Genomic DNA, 13,991 nt, shown 5'->3' with positions numbered 1-13,991 from the left:
ATCAATTTTTTTTAACTCTACAAGTTAATTACAGTGTTGCTTTAGAAATTCTAATTCATTAATGTTTTGAAAAAAGTTGCCCTCAAGGCTGAAAGTTGGCACATAAATGTTCATCTTAGATTTAAAAACAAGAAAGTTTTGGAACTCGAGGGAAGTGTTCCTACACTTGTGCCAAAGCCATGACTAAGAAGAGATCGCGGCTAGAAAGAAAACCGGAGTTTCCTGACTTATAGAGCTGCATCACTATGAAGGGCACTGTAACCAGCGTCAGTGTTGACACTGTTTCTACTCTTGGTGATGCTTATCTTCAACTAGGAGTTAGAGAGAAGTAGGGTGACAAGGAAACTTATGGAAATCTCCTAAAAATACTTTATAACTAACTTAAAATCATCACTGACTTAATTACATGCCATTTACAAGGAGGTATTAAAGCATCTGGATAAAAAGTGAAAAACGTGAAAATGTTAGTCTCTCAGTCGTGTCTGAGTCTTTGCAACCCCATGGGCTGTGTAGCTCACCAGGCTCCTCTGTCCATGGGATTCTACAGGCAAGAATACTTCTCTGGGGCATCTTCCTGATCCAGGGATCTAACCCAGGTCTCCTTCATTGCAAGGAGATGCTTGAGCCACCCAGGAAACCCCAAGGCATTTGGATATTTAATATCTAGTATTTGTTACCTTGAAGACATCCAATACAATCAGTCTGTTTCCTCAGACCTGATAATTGGATAAACCATTTCAAAATACCAGTGGTGATACAGAGAAATTCCAGTAAAAGACACATTAGAAAAAAATACTTATATTAAAATACAACCACAGAAAATATCATTTTAAAGGCACAAAGTGATCTTATTTTCAGTAAATAGCTAACATTTATGCTATGATTTCTTACACAAGTGTAACAGTAAAATAAAAAATGGTAACACTATGGTACATGTATTTCTTAAGAAGTAAGAAAAAGTACTTTGTGTTATTGGTGCTTTGTTTTTAAAGAAAATAGTGAGGCTGGCATGCTAGTAAAATAAGAACAGTTTAAATATTGTAGTTTGAGACATAATCACACAGCTTGGAACAGCAGTTCAAATTCCCTTTGAAATAAAAACAAATTTTTAAAGTAGATTTAATCATAAGACTACAACTGAGCAGTTTTAGTCAAGTTTATTGATATAGTTTAACCTTCACTGTCTCTATTAGGAAATGAAAGTAAAAACTCTTTTAACTCAATAAAACCCCAAGGTCTGATCCAACATATATGCAATTGTTCCAATACAGAAATAGGCAAGAAACGGCAATTCATAGAAACATCTAGCTTCGTTATTTATCAACTGTTTAAAAACTAAGAGTGGAGGGAAGAGTAAGGGAAACAGGAGGGGACCCTCTTGTTTACCCTTATCCACTTAAAGATGGGGATCATAGCAATTAGAATTAGCTCAGCATGAATGCTGCTCTTATTGGCTAAACAATCAAATTGCCAAGGATGAGTGAATCAAAAAGAATTTGCTTGGTGGAAGCCTTTCCCAAGTTCACTAGATGGAAGATCTCCTTCAACAAATCTACAAAATCAGCAATAAAATTCAAGACCAGAAAATAGACACCACTGAAGTTACCATGAAATGGTTATTTTATACCAGCTTCCCTGGTGGCTCAGACAGTAAAGAATCTGCCTGCATCTCGGGAGACCTGGGTTCAATCCCTGGGTAAGGAATATCCCCTGGAGAAAGGAATAGCGACCCACTCCAGTACTCTGGCCTGGAGAATTCCAAGGACAGAGGAGACTGGCAAGCTACAGTCCATGGGGTCGAAAAGAGCTGGACACTACTGAGAAACTTTCCCTTTCACACGATCTTCCCCTCTTCCCATGCTACAGCTTGTTATCAGTGTTTTGCATATATCAATGTCCAGATATTTTCACCAATGGTCCTTATTACCAAGATATTCCCTCTGGGATGCAAATTGGGTTTGACCTAGTACAGAGCAACCCTCAATAACCGTCTTTCAAGCAACGCATATATTTATACTGGCTACTCATCCAAGCCACATTCTAATATTCCTTGAGTACTTTCTCTTCAACCATACAAAATGTATTCCTCCCTCTTACCCAGAAAAGAACCACACTTGAATGAAAATAGTAATTATATTTGCACTTTTTACATTATTTCAACTTGGAAAAGAAAAGAAACAGAAGAAAGCTTTTTTCTCCTGAAAATACTGTCTTGAGGTCTCACATTTTGGTCTTATTTGTAGAAAGAGCTCACAAACTCAGAGTCTCACAAGCCTCCTCTCTCCCAATTCTTGGGCTTATTTTACTACAAATTATTTTCAATGGAATAAATATAGTAGTCATTGCTTGAGAGTAGTTTTTTGGAAAGTATATGATAAAAACCTGGATAAGAATGTTTTAATTTTATAGCTGATTCCTCAGGTGAATTTTATATTATAGCTGGAAGAGAATAACAGATGTTTCAATAGTGACTTTGTCATAGACTAGGCTGTACTACTTTGCTGACACCCAGGTTCAGGTGAGTGAAGATGAATGAATCAGAACTAATGTTACACAGGTGTAAGAACAATGACCACTAATAACCTTCCAATAAATGGTGGTAAGAACAGACCCATAGATTTGTCTTATTTCTTAAAATAACCATTACGAAGGCAGGAGAAAATGACACAGCTAATAGCTTAAGCTAGCTGGCATCTGTGCTCATTTGCTGTACTCTATGGCATTCCTAAATGAGGAGACAATTTTCCCCAGCCTCTATAGTCAACCTTACACATTTCTACTCTTCAAGGAACCTGAAAGAAAAACCCTTTAGAGCAAAGATGTTCAAACTGAGCCCATATTTTTCATGCAAGCCTAGATATACTGAGCATTTCTCTACTAAGTCCACTGATGGACAGAAACATTCAAACAAACAAAAAATGATTCATAGTAAAATTTTCTAGGATACCATTGCTTTCAAAGGGAAACCTCAACTGAAATGGCAAGTATGAGATCAATTCAATCTATAGTCAGCCAGTAAACTAGTCCATGTAAAAAGGGCAGAGTTTACTTTCTTGATTCTTTAGCTCAGTGGTTCTCAACCAGGATAAATGTACTCTATAGGGGTTACTGGCAATGTCAGGAGTCATTTTTAATTGTCATAACTGGGGGGTGGAGGGCATAGTGATGCTGCTCAACATTCTACAATGCACAGGACAGATGCCTACAACAAAGAACTGCCCAGCCCCAAATGTCAACAGTGCTGAGGCTGAGAAACCTTGCTTTAGAAAATACTAACAAATCATTAGGGGTCCAAGATGACTATAAGTTTTATGGTTAATAACTTGCTTGATGTTTTCTACACATATTGTATTTCATGCACACTAATGCAACCCATAGTAAAATATTATTCTGGTTCAATGGCTCTTTTCACCATCAGAATATCTTGCCTGTTTTTCAGGGTTTTGTTTTGAGGTGGAGTTTTTTAACTCTCAAAGTTTTTGTTTTGAGTTTCAATGATTTGAACACACCCACATTTAACACCAGCTAACTTTTTGGAAGGGTGAAACTCTGGGGTTAGAATTTTTAGCATGGCTTTGTAAAGAACAAAGGGAATTTAAATGATAGGGGGAAATGTATTTCTTTACAAAACTCAGTCAAGCAAGAAAAGCCATATCTCTAGAAGATCTATGAGAATATAATTACTGCTTTCCTCAAGAAAAAAAAATCATCATCTAATCATATGACTGTTTTAAGCAAAGCATTCAGTATATTTCTAAATCATCTTAACAACTCCCTCTGTTGTCATTACTCAGGAGACATTCCATGTGTTTCACACAGGTCCATTTGCCATGAATAAATCCACTGCCTCAGCTTCATAGCTAAATACGCATGGCAGTGGACATGAAATGGATAAAAGTCATAGCTGAAGAAAGGAGAGTAAAAGAGAAGTCACGGAAAGCGGGGGCTTGAACACTATACTCACACAGCTTAACAAACCCTTACATAGAAATTGTGTAATTATTTCTGTATTTGACTTAACATGGTATCTACCCTATACAAACCTCATTTACAAAAATCACCTCAACCCATACACCTGAACTGAAAAAAACCAAAGGAAATGAATACTCCTGACCACAGCCTAGTTAGCCAAGACTACTCTCTCACTCAAGGAACTCATCTACCGGTCGGCCACTAACCCAAGATATCTGTAGCAGGGGAAGAAAAGGGAATTGTAGATTCACAGATCTCAAAATAAAACTTAAGTTTACCAAAGGCAAAATGTGAAGGGATGGGATAAATTATGAGATGGAGAAACATACAACACTACTATGTATCAGAAAATGAATAAGGACCCACTGCATGGCACAGGGAGCTCCACTCAATATTCTGTAATAACCTCTAATGGGAAAAGAGTATAACTGAGTCACTTTACTATACACCTGAAACGAATCAACAGTGTAAGTCTACTCTACTCCAATGAAAAGAAAACAATAGGTAATCCGATCCATTCAGATTCTTCTCTTAGGAAATGCAACTAAGGGATGCCATTTTCTGTCAGAAAAGGGACAGAAAAAAGTAATCACGTGGAATGCAGCTGCCATGGTTATGCCTGAGCACTAGATTAGTAAGAGTCCTTTGGAAAATCCTTAAAACACTCTTCATCTCACTTAGCTTGAAAGCATCTCTGCTCTTAGTTACTAAAAGAAGCATTAGCTACATATAAAACTGGTGAATCTGATTCAAGTCTTGGGATGCATCAGTGTGAATGCCCGGTTTCAATATTATACCACTTATACAAGATGTCACTATGGGGTAAACGTGGTGAAAGGCACAGAGGACTTTCCTGTACTGCTTTTCTGGCAACTTCCTTTGAATTTCAAATTAAAAAAAAAAAATCTCAAAATTTGTTTAAAAAAGCAAGTATTGACTAAAACATTTATCTATCTGTATTAGTTTCCTAAGGCTGTCATAACAAAGTACCACAAACTGAGTGACTTAAAAAAAGAGATTTACTGTCTCACAGTTCTGGAGACTGCTGCTGCTGCTACTAAGTTGCTTCAGTTGTGTCTGACTCTGTGCAACCCCATAGACGGCAGCCCCCCAGGTTCCCCCATCCCTAGGATTCTCCAGGCAGGAACACTGGAGTGGGTTGCCATTTCCTTCTCCAATGCATGAAAAGTGAAAAGTGAAAGGGAAGTCGCTCAGTCGTGCCCGACTCTTTGTGACCCCATGGACTGCAGCCTACCAGGCTCCTCCGTCCATGGGATTTTCCAGGCAAGAGTACTTGAGTGGGTTGCCATTGCCTTCTCCGGTTCTGGAGAATAGAAGTGGAAAATCGAGGTATTCACAAAGACATGATCCCATGAAACCTGTAGGAGAATCCTTTGCCTCTTGCAGCTTCTGATGGTTTGCTGGCAATATCTGCTCCTCCTTCACTCCAATCCTCAATTATCATACGGCTTTCTTCCTGTATGTATCTGCCTACATAAGGTCATCTTCATATAAGGATGCCAGTCATATTAGGTTAGGGTAATGCCCACCCTGCTTCACTATGACCTCTGTCCCCATACTCCACGTGACAACTCTATTCTCAAATCAGGTCACATTCTGAGGTACTGCAGCTTAGGACTTCAATATATAAACATACCACAGAGATATTGTGGGTCAGGTTCCAGACCACCACAATAAAGCAGGTCACATGAATTGTTTTGTTTCCCAGTGCATATAAAAGTTACGTTTATGTAGTCTATTAAGTGTGCAATAGCAATATGTCTAATAAAACAGCCTACATACCTTAATTAACAAATGTCATATTGCTAAAGCATGCTACCCATCATTTGAGCCTTCAGAGTCATAGAAGTAACATCAGAGATCACAGGTCACAGATCACCAGAACAAATATAATAATAATAATGAAAAAGTTTGAAATACTGAAAGAATTACCCAAACATGACCTAGAAACATGGGGTGAGCAAATGCTATTAAAAAATGGTGCTGATAAAACTTGTACTATTGAGGGTTGCCATAAGCCTTCAATTTGTTTAAAAAAAAAAAAACAAACTGCAGTATCTGCAAAGTGCACTAAAGCAAAGCACAATAAAATGAAGTATCCCTGTATTGTGTCTTTCTTTGGAGGACACAATTCAACCTATAACACTATTCCATCAAAGACCTAATTCTGGGGACTTCCTTGATGGTCCAGTGGTTAAGAAGCCACCTTGCAATGCAAGGGACATGGGCTCGATACCTGGTCGGGGAACAAAGTTCCCACGTGCATGGAGCAACTAAGCCTGCATGCCACAACTACCGAGCCCGTGAGCCCTGGAGCCCATGCACCACAACTAGAGTGTCCAGGCACCTTAACAGAAGACCCCACATGACGCAACAAAGATCCCACACGATGCAACTGATGCCTGTTGCAGCCACATACATCATTTTTGAGAAAGACCTAATTCTAGAGCCTATTACTTCTCACAATGGAAATCTTGTTCATTCACTCATTCAAAAGAATTGTTGATCTGCTGTATGTACTAGTCACTATGTTAGGTATTTTGAACACAAAAATTACTAGTATGTAGAGTCTGGCTCAAGTTTTATACCTTTCTTCTATAAGTGTCCAAAACTAAGGCTTCTGATATACTATTTTTGAGGAATTATTAGAGGTCAAGCCTCCTAGTCCAAATACAACTGCTCATAGGTGTTCAGCAAATGTCACTCTACTATAATTCTCTGCAGCATATTCATTATCTGGTGCTTCCTTGCTCATTTGTTAATTCATTTGCCCAATCCCAACTCCCACACCAGAACATAGGCTCTTTGGGGCTAATGTCTTTGTCTTTGTTTCTCCCATATATCCCTATGAAAGTGAAAGTCACTCAGTCGTGTCTGACTCTTTGCGACCCCATGGACTATACAGTCCATGGAATTCTCCAGGCCAGAATACTGGAGTGGGTAGCCGTTCCATTCTCCAGGAGAGCTTCCCAACCCAGGGATTGAACCCAGGTCTCCTGCTTTGCAGGTGGATTCTTTACCAGCTGAGCTACCAGGGAAGCCAATATATATCCCTATACACTAGAAAAATTCTTACCTAATAGGCACCCAGGTATTTACTAAAAGAATGAATGTGATACAAAAGAACATTCACAGACCAGACTATATATATATATATCATCCCTTCCCATCCTCATAACAACCCTAGTAGGTAGATGCAGGGACTCTAATTCACACTTGAAATTAAGGCTTTAAGAAGCTGTGATAGGAAAAAAGCATTCTGACACATAAGCATGAGAAAGAGTCAAATGATGCATGATAATGACTTCAAACCAAATGCGCTTAGCTCAGTTCTATGGCTCTGGTCACTCTTCATGCTCCTAAATCCAATTGAAAATACTCAGTGTCCTGTAGTTGTGAAATTACCCTATTAAGTGTACCATACATACATTTTGCTTTAGTTCCTAGAGATAAAATCCAAACTAGATAGAATTTCTCATACTTGAAATAGAAATACTTGGCGAGATCTTCGGATTTAAATATAAAATACATTGGTGCTTTCATCTAATCATAGACTCAGAAGACGGAATAAAAACTTCTAGTGGCCAACCATAACAAACCACCACCGCAATTCAAGTGTTCCAAATATTTGGGGTGTTTGGAATCAAAGGTTAATTTTATTGAAAATGCATGTAATTGATTCAAGAAATGACAATTTAAAAATCTAAGCATTAAACCATCCGAGAATAACTCAAGCCATCTGAAAAGAAAGAGTACTTTCAATGCAATTCACACTTTAAATTTTCATAGAAGTTATTTCATAAAAGTTATTTCCATATAAAACATTTAATTAAACAATCTTTCTTTCTGGAAAGACTTCAGAAATCAAAGCTCTTTTTTTCCATAAATAACATCTCTGACTTGCTATATTACTAGAAGTAATTCATGCATATAGGTATATTGCAATATATGCATATATATTACAGTATTTTACCTAACCAAACTTGAAACCAATACAAATACCCTATCAGTTGCCTAGTCATGACAGAAGTAGAAGAGCTACAACTTGGTAAAAAGGAAGGAATTAATATTTAGCCCAACTGCTCTGGGAACTTTATACATGGACAGCTGACACTTGAACAACCCAGGTTTGAACTGCACAGGTCCACTTACACGTGGATTTTTTCAGTATATTAGAAAATTGTTTGGAGATTTGTGACAATTTGAAAAAACTCAGACAAACCATGTAGCCTACAAATATCAAAAGAAAAAGAGAAAAGCATATCAAGAGTGCATAAAGTATTCATAGACACTGTCCTTACATAGGCATAAGGTAAGTGGTATTTAACATAAAATTCTGTGTTAGTTTTCTTACTGTTTTATAACTTTGCTTTCAAGGAATTACATTACAGTACAATATGACTCTCTCGCTTTCTCATGATTGCAGACACTGCATATCAGACTATCACAACAAGTAAGTGGATTTTTTAATGTAAGTGTTTCTAACACTATATGATGAATATGACTGTAATAGTGTATGTCATAAAAATTGTATAATGATTTATTCACTAGTGTTTAGGCTTGGCGACTGTAAAGCAATCGTAGTGCTATTTTTTGTTATCAATGCATGAATGTGAAAGGGTTAAATCTCTCCGTCGCGTCTGACTCTTTTCAATCCCACAGACTGTAGGCCACCAGACTCGTCTGTCCATGGGGTTTTCCAGGGAAGAATACTGGAGTGGGTTGCCGTTCCCTCCTCCAGGGGATTTTCCCAACCCAGGGATCAAACCCAGGTCTCCTGCATTGCAGGCTGATTCTTTACCAACTGAGCCACCAGGGAAACCCAATGCATGACTACATCTAAATAAATATGAATTTCTTTTTCACATTACCTTCTGAATTTGATGTCTAGCATTAGGAATATGTATACTATCCATGGTGGTTTGTATCATGTGAGATGATATTGATGTACATACTGATAGATGATCCATCTTGTAAATGGATGATGTAAACTTATGGTATCAATAAATACAGTACAGTACTATAAATGTATTTTTCTCTTCCTTATGATTTTAACATATTCTTTTCTAACTTTCTTTATTGTAAGAATATAGTGTATAATACATATAACACACAAAATATTTGCTAATCAACTATCTGTGTTATCAGTAAGGCTTCTGGTCAATAGTAAGCTATTAGCAGTTAAGTTTTGGCAGAGTAAAGTTACATGCAGATTTTCACCTGCATGGGGTGTCAGCACTCCTAACCCTTGCATTGCTCAAGTGTCAACTGCATCCTATATTTCAAAATAAAATAGTAATTTTGTGATTTTTTTCAAAGAAAAGAACTGTACAAGTCTTCTTTCTTTCTCTCCTAGACAGATATTTTCTGTCTATTTTCTGCCACCAACTTATTCCTGTCAAAATTCTGATGAGATCCTCAAGCCAACTGCAAACCCAGACATTTTAGTACTGCTACCTTTAATCTATAATGCCTTTAACATCTGCAAATACATGGATGGCCAAACAGAAGGTGCCTGAATGTATTATAAAGAAACTTGACTACTCCAAAGATAACATATATATTATTTACTTCCAGTTAATAGCTGTCTTAAACTTCAGTGTTTTGTACAATTAATTCTTTTTAACCAGACTCCAATCATTAGCCTTGATTCTTTGGGATTGCTAACATTTTGAAAAATATCCCTCATCTGTCATTATAAATTATTTATCTCCAGAGATATAGACCCACCTTACTATTGATCTCTCAAGGGTCTTGATCCAGTAGAGAATTCATACACAAAATTCTGAATTTAAAGCTAGAAGGAATCTAGAGAATCATGAATAGTTATCTGATGGAAAATATTACTGACGCGAAGCGGAAGACGGTGACTCACCCAACACCACACAAGATGTTGGTAGGAAACCAAAAGAGCAGATAGGTCCAAGTACCCTCCAAGACCTGTGTGCCAAGTGAGGGCAATGCCTAAGCACGAAGCACCTGAAATGTAACAATGCATCAGTTTTGGACAGTTTCCATAAACTGCGGTCACCTAGCAACCAATGTATGGAAGCTGAGATTTGAAAAGAACACGATCCTCAACAAATGCAATCTGTGAGACAAATGGGCCAAGAAAGAGGACATAGGAAGTCCAAGGGCACAAAACATAAAACAAAGAAAAAACTAAATAAACAGAACAAAAGCTTCGCAGGACGAATAGAAACAGAAGAGAAACTAAAGCTATGAGGACATCACGAAAAATACTTTTCTTGAGCAAAAGACTCTAAACCTGATTTCAATGATAATTCCAGATAAGAGAATCTGTTTATGCCCATTTTCTTACAGAGACAAATCTAGTTTTGAAGAAAATTTATTACTTACCAAGCCTGCTATAGGTGTAGACAATCTATTGATCTTCTTAATGACCCCAGGTTTCAGTTTATTAATTAAACTGAAAGTAAATAAAGAAACAACATATGCGGTTACAAGAAAGCCAACATTAGTTTCACGTTCTTTACAACATTTTCAAAAGACATACATGTCACTCATCCATTTCCAATATTTTCTTCAGGCCCAAGAAAAAACAACGAACCAAGAAAATACACCAAGAAACAAAAACCAGCACCGTCAACAACAGTGAATAGGTCTCTAAGACCATATAAACACACTTCTACATTGAAGAACATGTCCTTAAAAATAGTTCCACATTTGCTAAAGAAAGGTAATATTTGATTCTGTTTCAACAGTTTATGAATCCCTTCCATTATAGTTTAGTTCTCTTCAACCTAAGAATACCTTTTTTGATTAATCATTTATACTGATTTTTCTCTCAAACTTATCCATGTTTTAAAAGGTAGCTACACATGCATCCATTTTTCCCTAAACTACCATCCCATCCAGGCCATCAGATAACATTGGGACAGATGGATATGTGTGTATATACGGCTGGGCCCCTTTGTTGTTCACCTGAAACTGTCACATTGTTAACTGGCTCTACCTCAATACAAAACACAAACTTTAAAAAAATGGGGGGGAATAGTTGCCTAAAGTAAATGGAAGCTACCAGTCGACATCTAAATAAAGGATAAATTTCAACCCCAAATGGGCATATTCACTAATATCTTAAAATATAATTGCCTTAATTATATATTTTTGGAGAAGGAAATGGCAACCCACTCCAGTATTCTTGCCTGGAGAATCCCAGGGACGGGGGAGCCTGATGGGCTGCCGTCTATGGGATCGCACAGAGTTGGACACGACTGAAGCGACTTAGCAGCAGCAGTATAATTTTTACATAAGGAAAACTCACAGGAATTTCCCAAACAGAGCTCAATTTCAACTGCGAATTACAATACTGATGAACAAATTCAGTTGTTATCTGTTTCCAAACCACTAATGAAACATTAAGAAGTGAAAATATATTATGTTGCTTTCATCACTGTTAATTTTAACATGTGCCAGGCGACTGCCAATTCTGTACAGTGTTTTCATATCTGAGCCTGATAATTACAGTTTAAAGGTATTTTGTTAAGCTATATTTCACATATATTTTTCTTGAGTATACACTGTCTCTAATGAAAGAATATTCTAGAATATAAAATATTAATATTTTTATTATTAAAAAATAAAATTTTAAAATAAATAAATAAAAAGTAGCTTAAAAACCATGTCTGGGGTTTTGTGTTTGTTTGTTTTGCCAGATTTAAAGGGTGCAATGGAATTCATTCAAACAACCAACTAGTAGCCACTGGTAACTCATTCAAGACTATGATTGCTTTATCATCACCACAGAATGACTGGGTAAAAATTAAATCCATCAGAATGCACCCAAATAGGATAATAGTTACCTCCGAATCTAACATTGAAAAGGTTTCTGTTGTTACAGAATCTGCAAAGATATCTGTAAGTCTCTAGATTCTGAAACATTTTTAGAACCCAGCTTTGACACCTGAAATTTAAGAGTACAATTTTGGGTTCTAAATCTAGATTTTTGTGACTTCTACTTTTTTGTTGCAGTGCTCTGATAACAGTGTCAAGCCATGTGGAAATTTAATACTATAATAGTGCTTTTCTACTATGGCTAGCCTGTTTAATCGATCATTAATCACTGCCAGGAAACTATAATTTGAAACAGTGATTTTTCTATTCAATAATGCTGCCACACACACACACAAAAAATTCTTTATTCTGTAACAGAGCTCCAAAATGGAAGCAAATATAGGAGAAAGAATCAAACATTCTGCATTTACTGGTCTCCCCTTCACAATGGGCAACAGAAAAAAAAAAAATCTGACACTTGTGGAATGTCACTCCTTCAACATTCCAGAGATTTATATATACACTTGAGTGTGCTAAAAATAAAAAAAGACAAAAGTCTCAATTTAATGACCTTTAGAATGTTGTTCAACAGGATTCAAAATTACAAAACAGTGGCTTATGAAGACTTAGTCTGGTGAACAAAAGCTATTTTTCTGTTTTCATACTTCCTTCACACAAAGATCTTTAGACAACTTAACACAGATGGTAGAACCACCCTTCGACTATAAGCATTTCCTAGAACTGTTCCTCTTTGACTCCTCATTTCTTATTTGTGCACTGAAAACCATGTAGGAAGGAAGGCTTTCTCCCTTCATGGTCACAATATTTTTCTTTAATCACTAGCTGAAAAGCTAGAAAACAAGTTTATAAGAAATGACAACTCCAATTTAATTCTTGTAGTTGTTCCCTACGAAGCAAGTATTTCTTGAATTCTATGACTGGTGGCTTTTTGCATGCACAGTACTAACACTGCAACATCACTTAACAGAAACATAATTCTAGCATAGTGTCAATCAAGAAAGTCACAGTAGTTGTTGATTGCTAGTTTGGCACGGACTTTCCTCCAGGAACTTGCCTCTTAAAATGTAATCTTTCTGAGATATAAAAAGTTAGACACCAATATGAGCTGGGGCAACTTATAAAAATGTCAGGGAAGTCTGACATCAGTTGTCCTTATTAAAGGAACAGAGTCATAACTTCCTCCTCCACCCATTTGAGTCACTGGTGACACTGGCCAGAATAGTCAATTTACCTGTTTACGTCACTTACCATTTTTATATTACTGTGTTAGTAGTATCAAGAGAATTTTTTAAGACAGTTTCTAGAATGGATGATAACACAGCCTATTCTCAGTTAAGTCAATGGAAGGAAGAAAGGAATAGAAGTAAAGGAAAACAGCACAGATAAATGATGTCTCCCAATAATGAGTTAATGGACTCCTCCCTCAGAAAGTTTCAGAGCTATTACTCAGCAATAATATACACCCAGTGGATTGGCGTCTTCCACTCCTGAGCATCCGCATATGTGTACAAACATGGACGTAACCACAAGGAAAAACAACACTCTGGATAACCTGCAAACTACTCTCTAAAATATGGTGTCACTAGAGGAAAATGCAGTTTTACTTTGTCAACTGTTAAAATGTTAAGTGTCAGTTCTAAGCACTAGAGTATGGAGATAATTCTCATACAGTTTCAGTAAAAAGCAAACATCCAATCTGATTATGAATTGTTTGCAATTATTTTTATATACAACTAAAGGAAGAACTTCTAGGATATTTCTTCTGGGGTGAAAAATAGGTTTCATGAAATTTAAACTTCTGTGAAATTTAAGTCTATCTAAATGAATAGGGAGGGCATAGTCTTCAGTTCAGTTCAGTCGCTCAGTCGTGTCCGACTCTTTGTGACCCCATGAATCGTAGCATGCCAGGCCTCCCTGTCCATCACCAACTCGCAGAGTTCACTCAGACTCATGTCCATCGAGTCGGTGATGCCATCCAGCCATCTCATCCTCTGTCGTCCCCTTCTCCTCCCGCCCCCAATCCCTCCCAGCATCAGAGTCTTTTCCAATGAGTCAACTCTTCGCATGAGGTGGCCAAAGTACTGGAGTTTCAGCTTTAGCATCATTCCTTCCAAAGAAATCCCAGGGCTGATCTTCAGAATGGACTGGTTGGTGCCACATGAGAGGATACTACTCTCTTT

At 37.2% G+C, this 13,991-nt stretch overlaps 1 protein-coding gene across 2 annotated transcripts in view; it reads right to left on the bottom strand.

Annotated features, from left to right (window-relative positions):
* LMO7 (LIM domain 7) overlaps positions 1-13,991 on the bottom strand; it is a 220,969-nt gene that overhangs the window by 121,887 nt on the left and 85,091 nt on the right. For both annotated transcript variants that reach the window (XM_055542674.1, XM_055542681.1), the window contains exon 4: positions 10,354-10,423. In XM_055542674.1, coding sequence (XP_055398649.1) covers positions 10,354-10,423 — 70 coding nt within the window. The remainder of the gene's footprint in view (positions 1-10,353; positions 10,424-13,991) is intronic.

The sequence above is a fragment of the Bubalus kerabau genome, chromosome 12, assembly GCF_029407905.1.
Source record: "Bubalus kerabau isolate K-KA32 ecotype Philippines breed swamp buffalo chromosome 12, PCC_UOA_SB_1v2, whole genome shotgun sequence".
NCBI classification, from domain to species: Eukaryota; Metazoa; Chordata; class Mammalia; order Artiodactyla; family Bovidae; genus Bubalus; species Bubalus kerabau.
The sequence above is the reverse complement of the archived record's forward strand: the minus strand, read 5'-3'. Positions and strand labels throughout refer to the sequence as shown.